This window comes from Dipodomys spectabilis, unplaced genomic scaffold, assembly GCF_019054845.1.
Source record: "Dipodomys spectabilis isolate Male_0828 unplaced genomic scaffold, ASM1905484v1 ptg000175l, whole genome shotgun sequence".
Lineage (NCBI taxonomy): Eukaryota > Metazoa > Chordata > Mammalia > Rodentia > Heteromyidae > Dipodomys > Dipodomys spectabilis.
In genome coordinates, this window is record NW_024870852.1 from 11,977,781 (window position 1) to 11,990,654 (window position 12,874).

The window sequence follows — 12,874 nt, forward strand, 5'->3', positions numbered from 1 at the left end:
GTCTTCCTTCTCTGGGGTTTGAATGCCTCTTCCATGCTAGGTAAAGGAACACGATGTTGATCCCAAGTCTTCTGTAGCATTGGTGGAACAGGACAACTCCATGTGGCTGTCCTTGAGCAGGTATAAGTGCCGGCCTCGACAGCAAGGACAGCATGACAAGCATCCTCATGAACATGACACAAACATCTGCTCAGGCCCGGCCTGGCCACTCAGTCATAGTTGCTGAGACTGAGGACTGCAGAGTTGCTTTTTTAAGGCTGTCATTGTTTTGCAACCCGCAGTGAGGGTGCAGAGCCATTGACGGGCGTCCCATAGGCCGTGATTGAGTTCAGACCTGGGAGAACACTTGAGCAATGACGAACATGAGGCCGTAGCACACACCTGTAATCTAGCAGCTCAGGAGGCTGAGATCTGAGGATCATGGTTCAAAGCCAGCCAAGGCAGAGAAGTCCATGACACTCATCTCCAATTAATGACCAGAAAATTGGAAATAGTGCTGTGGCTCAAAGTGGTAGAGCACCAGGCTTGAGCAAAAAGCTCAGGGACAGGGGCTGGGAAGGTGGCTCAGTGGTAGAGCGCTTGCCTTGCATGCATGAGGCCCTGGGTTCGATTCCTCAGCACCACAAAAGAAAAAAAAAAATGAGAAGTGGCACTGTGGCTCAAGAGCTGAATTGCTGAGGAACAGTGCCCAGGCCCGGAGTTCAGGCCCCACCACAGCACACACACACACACCCAGAGCTCAGGGACAGCTCTGAGTTCAAGCACCACAACCAACCAAAAAACAACAAAAAACCATGAAGGGAGGAGTTAGGCAAAGCTGTTTTACACTGCTTGCCTAGTATGTGTGAGGCCCTAGGTTTGTCCCTACCACCACAAAAATAGAATCAATTCAGCAGAAGTGTGACAATATAAGTTGAGGAAATCTCCCAGTTTAAATATGCCTATAATCCCAGCTACTCAGGAGTTGGTGATTGGGAGCATCACAATTCCAGACCGCATCAAACCAAGACAAAAAGTGTTCCCCTGCCCTCACGATCTCAACAAATAAGCCAGACATAGTGACTCACACGTGTAATCCCAGCTATATAGGAAGCATAGGAGGAAAAGCAGTCCATATAGGTCCTAGGCAGAGAAACACAAGACTTAATCTAAAGCAAAAAGAGCTGAAGATGGGGCTCAATGGATAGAAAACTTGCCTAGAAACTATGGCGTGTTGGGTTCAAATGCCAGCCAATAGACTTAGGAGAAAAATTGAGAGAGAAAAACAAAGTTAAGGATCAGTATAAAAATGTCACAATTAGGGCTGGGAATGTGGCTTAGTGGTAGAGTGCTTGCCTAGCATGCATGAAGCCCTGGGTCCAAATCCTTAGTACCACATAAACAGAAAAGGCTGGAAATGGTGCTGGGGCTCAAGTGATAAGAGCCTTGAGCAAAAGAAGCCCAGAGACAGTGCCCAGGCCCTGAGTTCAAGCCCCACAATGCACAAAAAAAGTAAATTAAACCCGTTATTCTGTATAATCTACACTAATAAAACATTTTAAATCGGCAGTACTTGGGATTGAACTCAGGGCCTTGAGCTTGGTAGGTAAGTGCTCTACCACTTAAGCCACGCCCTTAGTCCTAATAAAAGACATTTTAAAGAGTCTGGGATAGTCAACCTTTATCAAGAGTTCCAGGACTAGCCTGGCACCAGTGGCTCACGCCTGTAAATCCTAGCTGCTCAGGAGGATGAGATCTGAGGATCGAAGTTCAAAGCCAGCCCGGGCAGGAAAGTCCGTGAAACTCTTATCTCCAATAAACCACCAGAAGACCGGAAGTGGCGCTGTAGCTCAAGAGGTAGAGCACTAGCCTTGAGCTGACAGCGCCCAGGCCCAGAGTTCAAGCACCACGACCAAAAAAAAAAAAAGTTCCAGGACTAAAAATTAGGAGGAAAATTATAGACAAAAGACAAAGTCCCAGAACTAAGGACATGCATGTCCACAATAAAAGGCTTTTGAATCTCTAATTTTAAAAAGACTCAGGCCAAACCCCATCATTGTGAAATCTTAGAACACAGTGGACAAGTCAGACACAAGATTAGAAACTAGAACAGCACTGGACATCCCCAGAAGCACCAGAAACGAGAAGACTTTGTGCCTCAGAAGTCTGAGATTAAAGATTAAAGCCAGGATAGAGCTTGAGACCAGCCTGAGCTACATAGTGAGATTTTGTTTCAAAAAATAAAAAATAACAATACAAGCCACTCACCAACTAGAATTCTCTTTCCAATCATTCTGTTAGAAACGTGTAAACTATATATTTTTATTTCTAGACTTCACAAGGCTACATGTGTTCATGTACACCCATCTACCCTTTCACCAAGCACTACTGAAATAGGCCAGGAAACTAGCCCCAAGCATGATAGCACACACCTGTAGTCTTAGCTACACCAGAGGCTAAGATCTTGGAGGGTTGCAGTTTTAAGCCTGGGGAAAAAGTTCATGAGACCTCCATCTCAACCAAAAACCCTGCTTGGTGCCACATACTTGTCATCCCAGCTATGTGGGAAGTAGAAACAGGAGGACAGGCAGTTTTTTTTTTTTTTCTTTTTCTTTCTGTATTTCAAAAGATATTTCAGCCGGGCACCAGTGGCTCATACCTGTAATCCTAGCTACTCAGGAGGCTGAGATCTGAGGATCGTGGTTCAAAGCCAGCCAGGGCAGGAAAGTCCCTGAAACTCTTATCTCCAATAAACCACTTAGAAAACCAGAAGTGGCACAGTGGCTCAAGTGATAGGACGCTAGCCTTGAGCTGAAGAGCTGAGGGTCAGCGCCCAGGCCCAGAGTTCAAGCCCCACGAATGACCAAAAAAAAAAGTCTCATGGGGACTTTTCCGCCTGGGCTGGCTTCAAACTGCAATCCTCAGATCTCAGCCTCCGGAGTAGCTAGGATTGTAGGCTTGAGCCACCAGCGCCCAGCTTCCGCATTACTTTCTTAATCCTCTTCTGTCTTTCATCCTCCCTTTTGAGTGGTTTTTAGTGGGTTTTTGTCTTTATTGTTGTTTTTTTGCCAGTCCTGGGGCTTGAACCCCCTTAGCTTCAGGCTAATACTCTATCACTTGAGCCACAGCACTACTTCTGGCTTTTCTGTTCACATGGTGCTGAGGAATGGAACCTATGGCTTTGGGCATGCTAGGTAAGCACTCTACCACTAAGCCATATTCCCAGCCTTTAGTGGGGTTTATTATGCTATTTTCATATACATATAATGTACTTTGATCATATTTACCCCGGCACCCATCTTCCCCCTCTACATGCCATATTCTCATATTCATCCTTCAGTTGATAGGCACCTAGGCTGATCTCATAGTACAGCCATTGTGAACTGTGCTGCTATAAACATGGGTGTGCAGATACCTCCATTGTATGCAGACCTGCATTCCTTTGGATCTATGCCCAGGAGTGGTGGAGCAGGATCGGCTGGTAGTCCTATTTTTAGCTTTTTTGAGGAACCTCCATACTGACTTCCATAGTGGTTGTACTAATTTAGTTCTAACCAGCATTGTATAAGGATCCCCTCCCTCTCCCCCATCTTCATCAGAATTTATTTTCCTTTCTTTTCCTTTTGTGCCCGTTCTGGGGTTTGAACTTAGGGCCTGGACACTGTCCCTAGGCTTTTTTTTGCTTAAGGCTAGTGCACTACTACTTGAGCCACACCTCCACTTCTGGCTTTTGGTGGTTAACTGGAGATAAGAGTCTCACAGCTTTAAACAGATTCTCAGATCTCAGCCTCCTGAGCAGCTAGGATTACAGGTGTGAACTATCAGCGCCCAACTTTTTCTTTTCTATTATTATTATTTAGTTGTAAAAAGAGATTACAATTCAGTAAGTCAGGTTATGAGTACAGTGTTCCTCAATGACATACCTTTCTTCGTTCTCTCCCTACCTACAAGTTTTTCTTTTTTTCTTTTCTTTTTCTTTTTTTTTTTGTCAGTCATGGGGCTTGAATTCTAGGCCTGGGAGCTGTCCCTGAGCTCTTCAGCTCAAGGCAAATGCTCTATCACTTGAGCCACAGTGCCATTTCCGTTTTTCTGGTAGTTAATTGGAGATGAGTCTCACAGACTTTCCTGCCTGGGCTGGCCTTGAACCATGATCCTCAGATCTCAGTCTCCTGAGTAGCTAGGATTACAGGCATGAGCCACCAGCGCCCAGCTGCTTCTTTTCTTGATAATGGCTATTCTCATTGGGGTGAGATGGAATCACAATGTTTGTGATTTGTACTTCCTTTATGGTTAAGGCTGTTGAAACTTTCATGTATTTATTTGCTATTTATACTTCCTTTGAGAACTGCTCAACTTATTCGCTCATTTATTGTGTTTAAGCTTTAGAGCTCTTTATGTATTCTGAGTATGAATCTTTTGTCTGATGAATGGCTGGCAAGGATTTTCTTCCCCCATTCTATAGGTTTAGATCTTTGATCCATTTTGAATTACTTTTTGCACAGGGTGAGCGTTAGGGGTCTGTCTTCAGTCTCCTACCTGTTATTATCCAGTGTTTCCAACACTGTGGGAAGCCAAGGAGCCTCAGAAGAATTTGCCAGGGAAAAGAAGTTCTTAGAATGTGGAGGAGAATCATACTCCAAAGGCTTCACCTGGGACTCCTATCCTGGAGAGCCAGAGTCGCAGAAGCTGTTTCAGTTAGGGCACAGTTTAGCTGCAGGAAACCAAGAATAACAGGGACTTTGACATGAGCTGATCTGGTCAGCAGTTCGGGATTCAGGCTTCTTTTAATTTTCCACTACCTCCAAGGAGACCCCTGTCATTATTCAAGATAGCTGCTGGAGGCCCAGATACTCACATTCAAATTCCAGGCAGCTGGCGGAGGCAGAGAAGGAGCTTGAAGATTTCTCAGAATCCCCGTACAAATGCATTGGTATTTCATTTACCCAAGTGGAATCACCTTGCCACTCCTAACTGCAGGGAAACTGGGACGTCAACTTCTGGAGCTGGGTGAATGGCTCCCTGAGGACATTCAGGGTCCACAGTCGCTGCCATAGAAGCCGAGAGGAGAAAGAATTTCCAGAAGGAGGTGGCCATTGGATCTTTGGAGAAGTAAAATGAGGCCAGGACCACTCACTGGCTTAGCAACCTGAGCGTCTGCTGCCCTTGGTGAGATGCTGGTGAGGATGAAGCTCAGAGGAGGCAAAACACCCACAGCAGACGGGGTCTGAGGGGAACGGGAAGAGGCAGATGGGTGTGTGTGTGTGTGTGTGTGTGGGTATTGCCACAACCAGCTTATTCTAGTAACAAAAGGAACAGAGCCCAGAGGGGTGAGGGAGGCTGGCACCCAGGCCCCAAAGCTAGCTTTGGGAATGGAACCAACTCCTCAGACAATGGGGTGAGAAGGGTCAGGCAGTGGGGGGCACCGGCGATGGGGCATGGGGGAGTGGGGGCAGGGCAGCCTGCAGCTGCAGCAAGCTGGTTGATTTTCTGTGCATGGAGACCTGGGCAGAAGGTCTCCACTAGGCTCCTGGGTACCAAGCGTGTGACCTTGGTGTAAAAAGTAATCATCATGATTTTAGGGAGCATCAAAGTAGAGACCAAAAAAGCTTATTTCATAAAGCAAAGGCAACGTAGTGCACACGCAGACCTGGAGGCTCGCAGCCATAGCAGTGGCTGAGTGGCTTCAAGCTGGGGGTGTTTGTGGTGAAACACTTACTGGGGGTCTGGCTTACATTTGACTTGATGAGTGCTCCCCCCACTTTTGTTCTGACCCTGGGTACCTTGACTCATTTTTGCTGTTGCTCTGTTTTATCAGTTGGACTCAGAGATTTCAAGGCTGGGTGAGTAAATCTGGGCCATGACACAGATGGGGGGGGCATCTCATTAAAGGAGGGGTACCCCGCCACACACCCCCTTCGAGACAGGTCCTTCCGTGAAATCCATTTTCCCTTACAAACACTTTCAAGGCCCAAAGAGTTCCCACCACCGCCCCCTGTTCCCCCCAAGAACAAATGTCTTGCTTTAAGCTACGGTCTTGCTCAGTTCCTGGAGAATTCTAACTACTGTGTCTGGGCAATCAACAGGGCCAGAGCCAGAGCGCTGCTGCTCTGCTTTTCCCTGTACGTTGTCAGTGCGGGTGTGTGAGATTTAAAGCTAAGACAGCACTGTCCACGAGTCTCCTTCCCAGCCTCAGAGGACTGAGATTTAAACTCAGGACCTTGAGTTTGCTAGGTAAGGTGTCACGCTTGATGCCCAGAAAGGCCTAGTCTTCAGTCCTCCTACTTGTTGCTTCCCTGTATGGCTAGGGATGACAGGTGTGGTGCATGACTGCACGCAGCCACTGACAGAGGGAGCGTGGTGGAGCCATGGCCTCGCTTAGCCCTAGGGGAGTGAGGGCGGGGAGTGCACGCAGGGCTCAGGCAGGCTGGAGGGAGGCTGAGTTGGCCTGGGCAATGCACAGGTGCAGCCTCATGTCCGGCAGGAGAGGCTGGACGGGGGTTGGGGGGTGGGGTTGGGGGGTGGGGGGTAGTGTGTGTGTGGGGGGGGGGGGTCAGGGGCCCCAGCAATGCCCAGGGCACAGCTGAGGAGACTGGTGGCAGGGAAGGAGCCCCTTGGGTGACTGCCAGCTTAGAGGATGGGAACTCGAGGCCATAGTCAAGAATGTTCCTGGCCCTGTTGCTGGGGAAAGTGGGGCTAGACCTGGACATTCTCAAGTGAGGAGGGGGTGGGCAGGAGAGAGGACCCAGGGGAAAGGGAGAGGCAGGTCCAGGCCTTCATGTGCAATGGTGAGGCCCTGTGCAGTCCCTGCCCTCCATCCCCAGGAAAACTCCACTCGGTGTCTGTAAACAGGAACTTACTCAGAGGTAATGACTCAGAGGTCAATGGCGTCCTCCTCGCCCTCCTGCTTCACCATCCCTGGGCACAGTGCAGCAGTGCTGCTGAGCCCCGCTCACAAGGGATGTGTCTCCACTTTGTGGACAGAGGCCCCTGGGAGAAGGACATTGCTTGGTTATCAGCAAGTGGCAAAGCTACTGTGGGTGCAGGTCTGTCCCTGGCTTGCCTGCCAGCGTGTAAGGGCTCAGAGAGGATATGTGATCCACCCAAGGTCACACAGTAAGGAGAGGTCGCCCAGGCCAGCCAGAGGCAGCAGCTGGATAGGAGTGGGGCAGGGAAGGGTCTGTTGTGACAAGAAGAGTGTCTGCCTAGCGTGGGCAAGGCCCTAAGTTCAGTCCCCCGCACTGCAAAAATAGGGAGAATAAATTAATAAACCTGTTGTTAGGGGCTTGTATTTTAATTGGAAGAAGAAACATAAAAATTTGAAATAGTTTAGCATGGTAAATTTAAAGCCACAGTGTCAGTATACACACATCATGTTGGCTAAAATATAAAGAATCACAACACTAAGTGTTGACCAGGACGCAAGGCAACTAACTGTAACTATTGTTGGTAAGCCTCTAATGTAGAACATTTTGGAATAAAAGGGATGGTAATTTAAGAGTAAAGACATACCTGCTCCCCCAACCCAGTAATTCACCTTGGTGTATGTCCAAGTGAAACTAAAGAACATGGCCATACCAAGATGGGATGGGAATGTTCACGGCAGAGTAGTTGTCTATTGATGGGAGAATGAATAAACTGGTGCATCTGCGCAAAAGAACCTCATTCATCTAATCAAGAAGCAGTCTTTGAGCTGGGAGCTGGTGGCTCACACCTGTAATCCTAGCTACTCAGGAGGCTAAGGTCTGAGGATTCAGGTTCAAACCTAGCCTAGGCAGGAAAGTCTGTGAGACTCTTACTTCCAATAAACCACCAACAACCTAGAAGTGGTGCTGTGGTTCAAAGTGATAGAAGAAGATGATCAGCTGTAGTGCTGGGTGATTCTGTTCATATGGAGTTGTAGGCCAGGCCAGACAATGGTGAAAAAGCCGCTGGGTTGGTAGCCTCTGTAGTGAGGGTGGCCATGGCCTGGTCTTCCTCACAGTCCTCATAGCCCGAAGCAGAAGCAGCCATGCTTATGTGCTGTATCTCCCCCCTTTCTTTCTTTTTTTTTCATTCTTAAGCTAGATCGCACACTCTTAAATTCCAGTGATCCTCCCACCTCAGTCTCCTGATTGCTAGGACTACACACACCCGCTACCATCCCCGGCACACCTTCCATGTTGATAAGGCTTTTGGCTACTTGGAGATGTATATTTTCAAACTTAACAGACAGTGCATTTCCTTGTAAATTTTGCCCCAAAGGAAGAAAAAGAACTTAAAAATACTGAAATGTATGTGAAAAGTCAAGGGAGAGAACAAACAGATCTTTGCTCTGAAATGTACCAAAAGATGGAGTTGGAGGCCTGGGAATGTGGTTTAGTGGTAGAGTGCTTGCCTAGCATGCATGAAGCCCTGTTACGATTCCTCAGTACCACATATACAGAAAAAGCCAGAAGTGGTACTGTGGCTCAAGTGATAGAGTGCTAGCCTTGAGCAAAAGCCCCCAGAACTGCCCCAAAAAAATGGAGATGCAGAAAAATCAGATTAATTTTTTAAAAATGGGATCCATCCTGCTTCAGCCTCTGGAATTCCAGATGTATGCCATCATGCTACACGTGTGTGTGTGTGTGTGTGTGTGTGTGTGTGTTGCTAAGTCCTCAGGAATGCTTGTGTAGGAATGCTTGTGGTCTTTCACACTTGTATGATTGAGTACTGAACTATGTCTAAATAAAGTGCTGTAGGATCATGTAGGGGTTAGGGATGTTGCTCCATGGTAGAGCCCTTGGCTAGCATTTATGCAGCCCTGGGTTCCATCCCTAGCCCTTGAAAAAACTTAAAAGCATCACATATCAGGTGATAACTACTCTGGAAGAAAATTAAGTAGAGAACAAGAATAGGTGGACAAGTGGGGGATGAGTGCTGCAAACTAAATTAGACCATGTAAACCAGCTGAGCCAAGTGCAGGAGGTGAGAGTGAGCCACACCGGCCCTGGGGAAGAAAAGTCCAGGCTGCAGTGAAGAGGGGGAATGGGCGGATGAGGCTGGGGAGCTGCAATGTGGGCCTTTGGCTCCTAGCAAGCCCGAGCAGGAAGGACAGGATCCCATTCCCAGGTGCAAGAGGCCAGACTGAGGGGGCACCACGGAGATGATGGAATATTATGGCAGACAAGACGGTGGTAGCTCTGGCCTGGGTGGCGGTGGGCGGGGCTTAGGGAGGAATGGAGGTACAGTGTGGTCAGATTGCAGAGCCACCGTGAAGGTGGAACCAATGGGATCTGAGGATGGACTGGGTGAGGGGATGGAATGGGAGAGAAAGGGATTTCGACTAAGGTTTACGACCTAAAGACACACAGGGAAGCATACAGTTGAAGTACCTTTTGGGGAAAGCACAGTGGTTTGTTCTGGGCAGGTCAAGGTGAAGGTGTCAGTCAGACATTCAAGTAACATCAAGGTGGATTCAGTGAAGACAGGGCAGCCCAGGGAGCAGAGGACTGGAAGGCATCATCCTGCTGGTGGCAGATAAGAGGAAGACCAAGTGCAGCCTTCAGCTAGAGAACCGTCACCCCTCCCCCTCTGCACCCTGGGCTCAGGGCTGAGTCTGACTAGAGACAGGTGTAACCCCGTCATCAAGGCTGCGGCTGACCCAGTTCTTTCTGCTGTCCTCAGAGGCTCTGATGACAGCCTCCTGCTCATGGTTTGTTGTGGTGTGTCCACAGTGACACAGCTCTGCATTTGAGGAAACTGAGACCCCCCAGGCCAAGTCTGTTTCCACAAGGTTTTATTGGGGTGCAACAAGCCATGTGAGTTGAAGCTGCCTTAAGTCTCAGCAGAACCGAGTCATTGCCAGCCAGAGACCTTGTAGCTGCAAGGCCTAAACTTTACTGTGGGACTCTCTAGAAGTTTGCTGATGCCTGCTCTCCCTTACATTGGTGCAAGAGGCTGTTTCATTACAGGAGTACAGCATGATATTTAAACGAGTCCAAATTACATAACACATAAATTTAGGAGCGTTCCTTTTTTTTTTTTTTTTTTTTTTTTTTGTGGGTGGTGGTTGTGGGGCTTGAACTCTGGCCCTGGGCGCTGTCCCTCAGCTCTTCAGCTCAAGGTGAGCCACAGCACCACTTCCAGTTTTCTAGTGGTTTATTGGAAATAAGAATCTCACACTTTCCTACTTGGGCTGGCTTTGAACCTCGATCCTCAGATGTCAGTTTCCTTTGCAGCTAGGATTACAGGTGTGAACCACTGGTGTCCAGCTGAGAGTTCCGATTTCTTATTATGAAAACGTTACAATAGACATTCTCTGGTACAGGGGCTTCAGCTTAGGCCTCTGCCCTCTCAGCTTTTCTGTTCACAGCTGGTGCTATAATCACTTGAGCTGTACCTTGTCCGGCATTTTGCTGGTTAATTGGAAATGGAGTTGATTTCTTTTTTTTTCTCACCAGTGGGGCCTGAACTCTGGGTCTGGGCGCTGTCCCTCAGCTCTTCAGCTCAAGGCTAGCACTCTACCACTTGAGCCACAGCGCCACTTCCGGCTTTTTTCTTTTTGCTTATGTGGTGCTGAGGAATCGAACTCAGGGCCTCATGCATGCAAGGCGAGCGCTCCACCACTGAGCCACCTTCCCAGCCCCCGCGATTCTTCAAACCGTGGATGAACAGTTGGTGGCCGCGGTGGTTTGGAGGTACCGCGTGGCCCACGGCGGCCGTCCCTCGCTCGGCGCCCTCCGGGCCTGACCCCGCGGTAGGCGAGGGAGCCCCGTCGGGTCGCTCCGAACAGTCCTGCCAGGCCGTCGTAGCCAGAGGGCTCTCCGTGAGCCCCGTTCGGCCTTCGTCGGAGCCGCCTCGCCGGCGGTCCTCGCCCCCCGGGCTGATTTCTCTCGGTCGGTGTCCAGGCCGCCCCGCCCTGTCAGGCCGCGGCTCGGCTCGGGAATTCGAAGGCCCCGCGTTCCGTTCCAGCGCCTTCGGTTCTCCCGTCATCCCTCGGCCCCTGGCTCCGTGGGTTCGGAGCCCGCGCGCGGCCCGAGGTCGCGGTCCGGAGAGGGGAGGCCGGGCTCCGGTTCCCCGCAGCCCGCCTCACCTCGGCCTGCGCCGGACCGGCCGGCATGACGTCACGAGACTGTGACGCGCCCCGCGCCCGCCCCCCTCGCGTCCCGCGCCGTGAATCCAGGATCTCTGCGCCGTGACATCACGGGTCCGGGCGGGCGGGTTTTACGTCGGCCCAATGGGAGCAGCGCGCCGGCCTCCCCTTTAAGGAATGTTGTGACCTGACGTCACCCGGGCGAGTTACCTCCCGCCGCCGCCGCCGCCGGGCTCAGCGCGAGCCCTCGAGCCCGTGAGCGCCAGCCCCGGAGCCCCCGGAGCGCCCGCCGAGCCGCAGCCACAGCCCCGAGCCGCGCGCCCCGGACACCCGGCTGCGCGCCCCGCCGGGCCCGCGCGATGCCCTCGGACCGGCCTTTCAAGCAGCGGCGGAGCTTCGGTGAGGCCCAGAGAGACCGCGAGTGGGCTCGGGGCTGGGGAGGGGACCCGGCCGACCCGACTGCCGCAGGTGACGTCAGCCCCATGACGTCAGGCACCGACCCCGGCCGAAGAGGCCACTAGGCCCGGCGGGGCCGCCGGCCTCCCCGCCGCGTCCGGGGCCCGGGGCGGCGGGGCCTCGGGCCTCGGGGGCGGGCGCCGGGGCGGGGCGGGGCGGCGCCGCGGGGAGGGCCTCACCCTCCGCCTGCCGTCCGCAGCCGACCGCTGTAAGGAGGTGCAGCAGATCCGGGACCAGCACCCCAGCAAGATCCCGGTGAGTCCCGCGCCCCCGGCCCCGCCCTGCCGAGGCCCCGCCCCGGCCCCGCCCCGGCCTCACGCTGTCCCGCCGCGTCCCACCCAGGTGATCATCGAGCGATACAAGGGAGAGAAGCAGCTGCCCGTCCTGGACAAGACCAAATTTCTGGTCCCGGACCATGTCAACATGAGCGAGCTGGTCAAGATCATCCGGTGTGTGGGCCGCACGCGGGGGCCTTGGGTGGGGTGAGGTCAGGGGCAGGGGACGGAGCGCTGGGGAAGGTCACGCTGCCGTCGGGGTCAGATCAGGCGGGAAAGCCTGGGGAAGGGGCTGGGACGAGTGGGAGGTCCGGGCTGGGGAAGGGAGGGAGGCAGGGATGGAGGGCAGGCTGGGAATCACTCTAAGGAGGGGTCAGGACCAGGCCCCCAGCAGGCTGGCTCCTCACCCACCCTGCCCTCCCGCCCCTACAGGCGCCGCCTGCAGCTGAACCCCACGCAGGCTTTCTTCCTGCTGGTGAACCAGCACAGCATGGTGAGCGTGTCGACGCCCATCGCGGACATCTACGAGCAGGAGAAGGATGAGGATGGCTTCCTCTATATGGTCTACGCCTCCCAGGAAACCTTCGGCTTCTGAGCCAGCAGTAGGGGGGCATTGGCCTGGGAGTTGGGGTCTGGGTCTGGCTCTGCCAAGGGAGCCCCTGGCCCCTGAACTGAGCTACCTTGGCCCTGGTGGGCTGGGCAGGGATGTGGTCCCCTAGCTAGCAGGCACCTGCCAGTCTACTGTGCCCCTGGGTGGGTCTGGGCCCTTCCCGTTGAGGCTGCTCCTCTCTCTGGGTGCTGGCTGGGATGGCGGTGGGGAGGAGCAACCTCCAGCACCCCTGCTGTGTGGTTTGTCTTTTTTTTAGGCCTATGCCTGTTTGCCCACCTGCCCCTCACTCACCTGAGACTCTGCCCCTGCCTGGACCTGCCCACCCCTGAAAGACTGGCCCTTGGCTTCCTTGGTCTCCACATGAACATTGTCCCTCTGCAGAATAAAGATTGCTCAGGCCTGCCTGGCCCTTTGCGTTCCACTGTTTACTTGGGAGTAGGGAGGGTGCAGGGGGCTCAGTCACCAGAAGACTTGTGCTCCGTGGACTCCTGGTTCCTTTTA

At 52.2% G+C, this 12,874-nt stretch overlaps 1 protein-coding gene across 3 annotated transcripts; it reads left to right on the top strand.

Moving 5' to 3' along the window:
• The first annotated feature begins 11,237 nt into the window (after positions 1-11,237).
• Map1lc3a (microtubule associated protein 1 light chain 3 alpha) lies at positions 11,238-12,779 on the top strand. 3 transcript variants are annotated; one of them, XM_042694563.1, is made up of 4 exons: positions 11,238-11,431; positions 11,688-11,743; positions 11,831-11,937; positions 12,196-12,779. In XM_042694563.1, the coding sequence occupies exons 1-4, from the start codon at positions 11,392-11,394 to the stop codon at positions 12,356-12,358; spliced, it is 366 nt and encodes a 121-aa protein (XP_042550497.1). In that variant the 5' UTR covers positions 11,238-11,391; the 3' UTR covers positions 12,359-12,779. The 3 variants fall into 3 exon arrangements, with proteins under 3 accessions (XP_042550497.1, XP_042550496.1, XP_042550495.1); XM_042694562.1 differs by having other exon boundaries at positions 11,294-11,431; positions 11,688-11,937; positions 12,196-12,365; positions 12,630-12,779; XM_042694561.1 differs by having other exon boundaries at positions 11,297-11,431; positions 11,688-11,937.
• Positions 12,780-12,874: the final 95 nt, after the last annotated feature.

Excerpts from the sequence above, each read along its gene's own strand:
- Map1lc3a (XM_042694562.1), top strand. The coding sequence starts at position 11,392 with ATGCCCTCGGACCGGCCTTTCAAGCAGCGGCGGAGCTTCG. Across the intron at positions 11,432-11,687 it reads CAAGCAGCGGCGGAGCTTCG|CCGACCGCTGTAAGGAGGTG; the intron begins GTGAGGCCCAGA and ends TGCCGTCCGCAG. Across the intron at positions 11,938-12,195 it reads GAGCTGGTCAAGATCATCCG|GCGCCGCCTGCAGCTGAACC; the intron begins GTGTGTGGGCCG and ends CCGCCCCTACAG.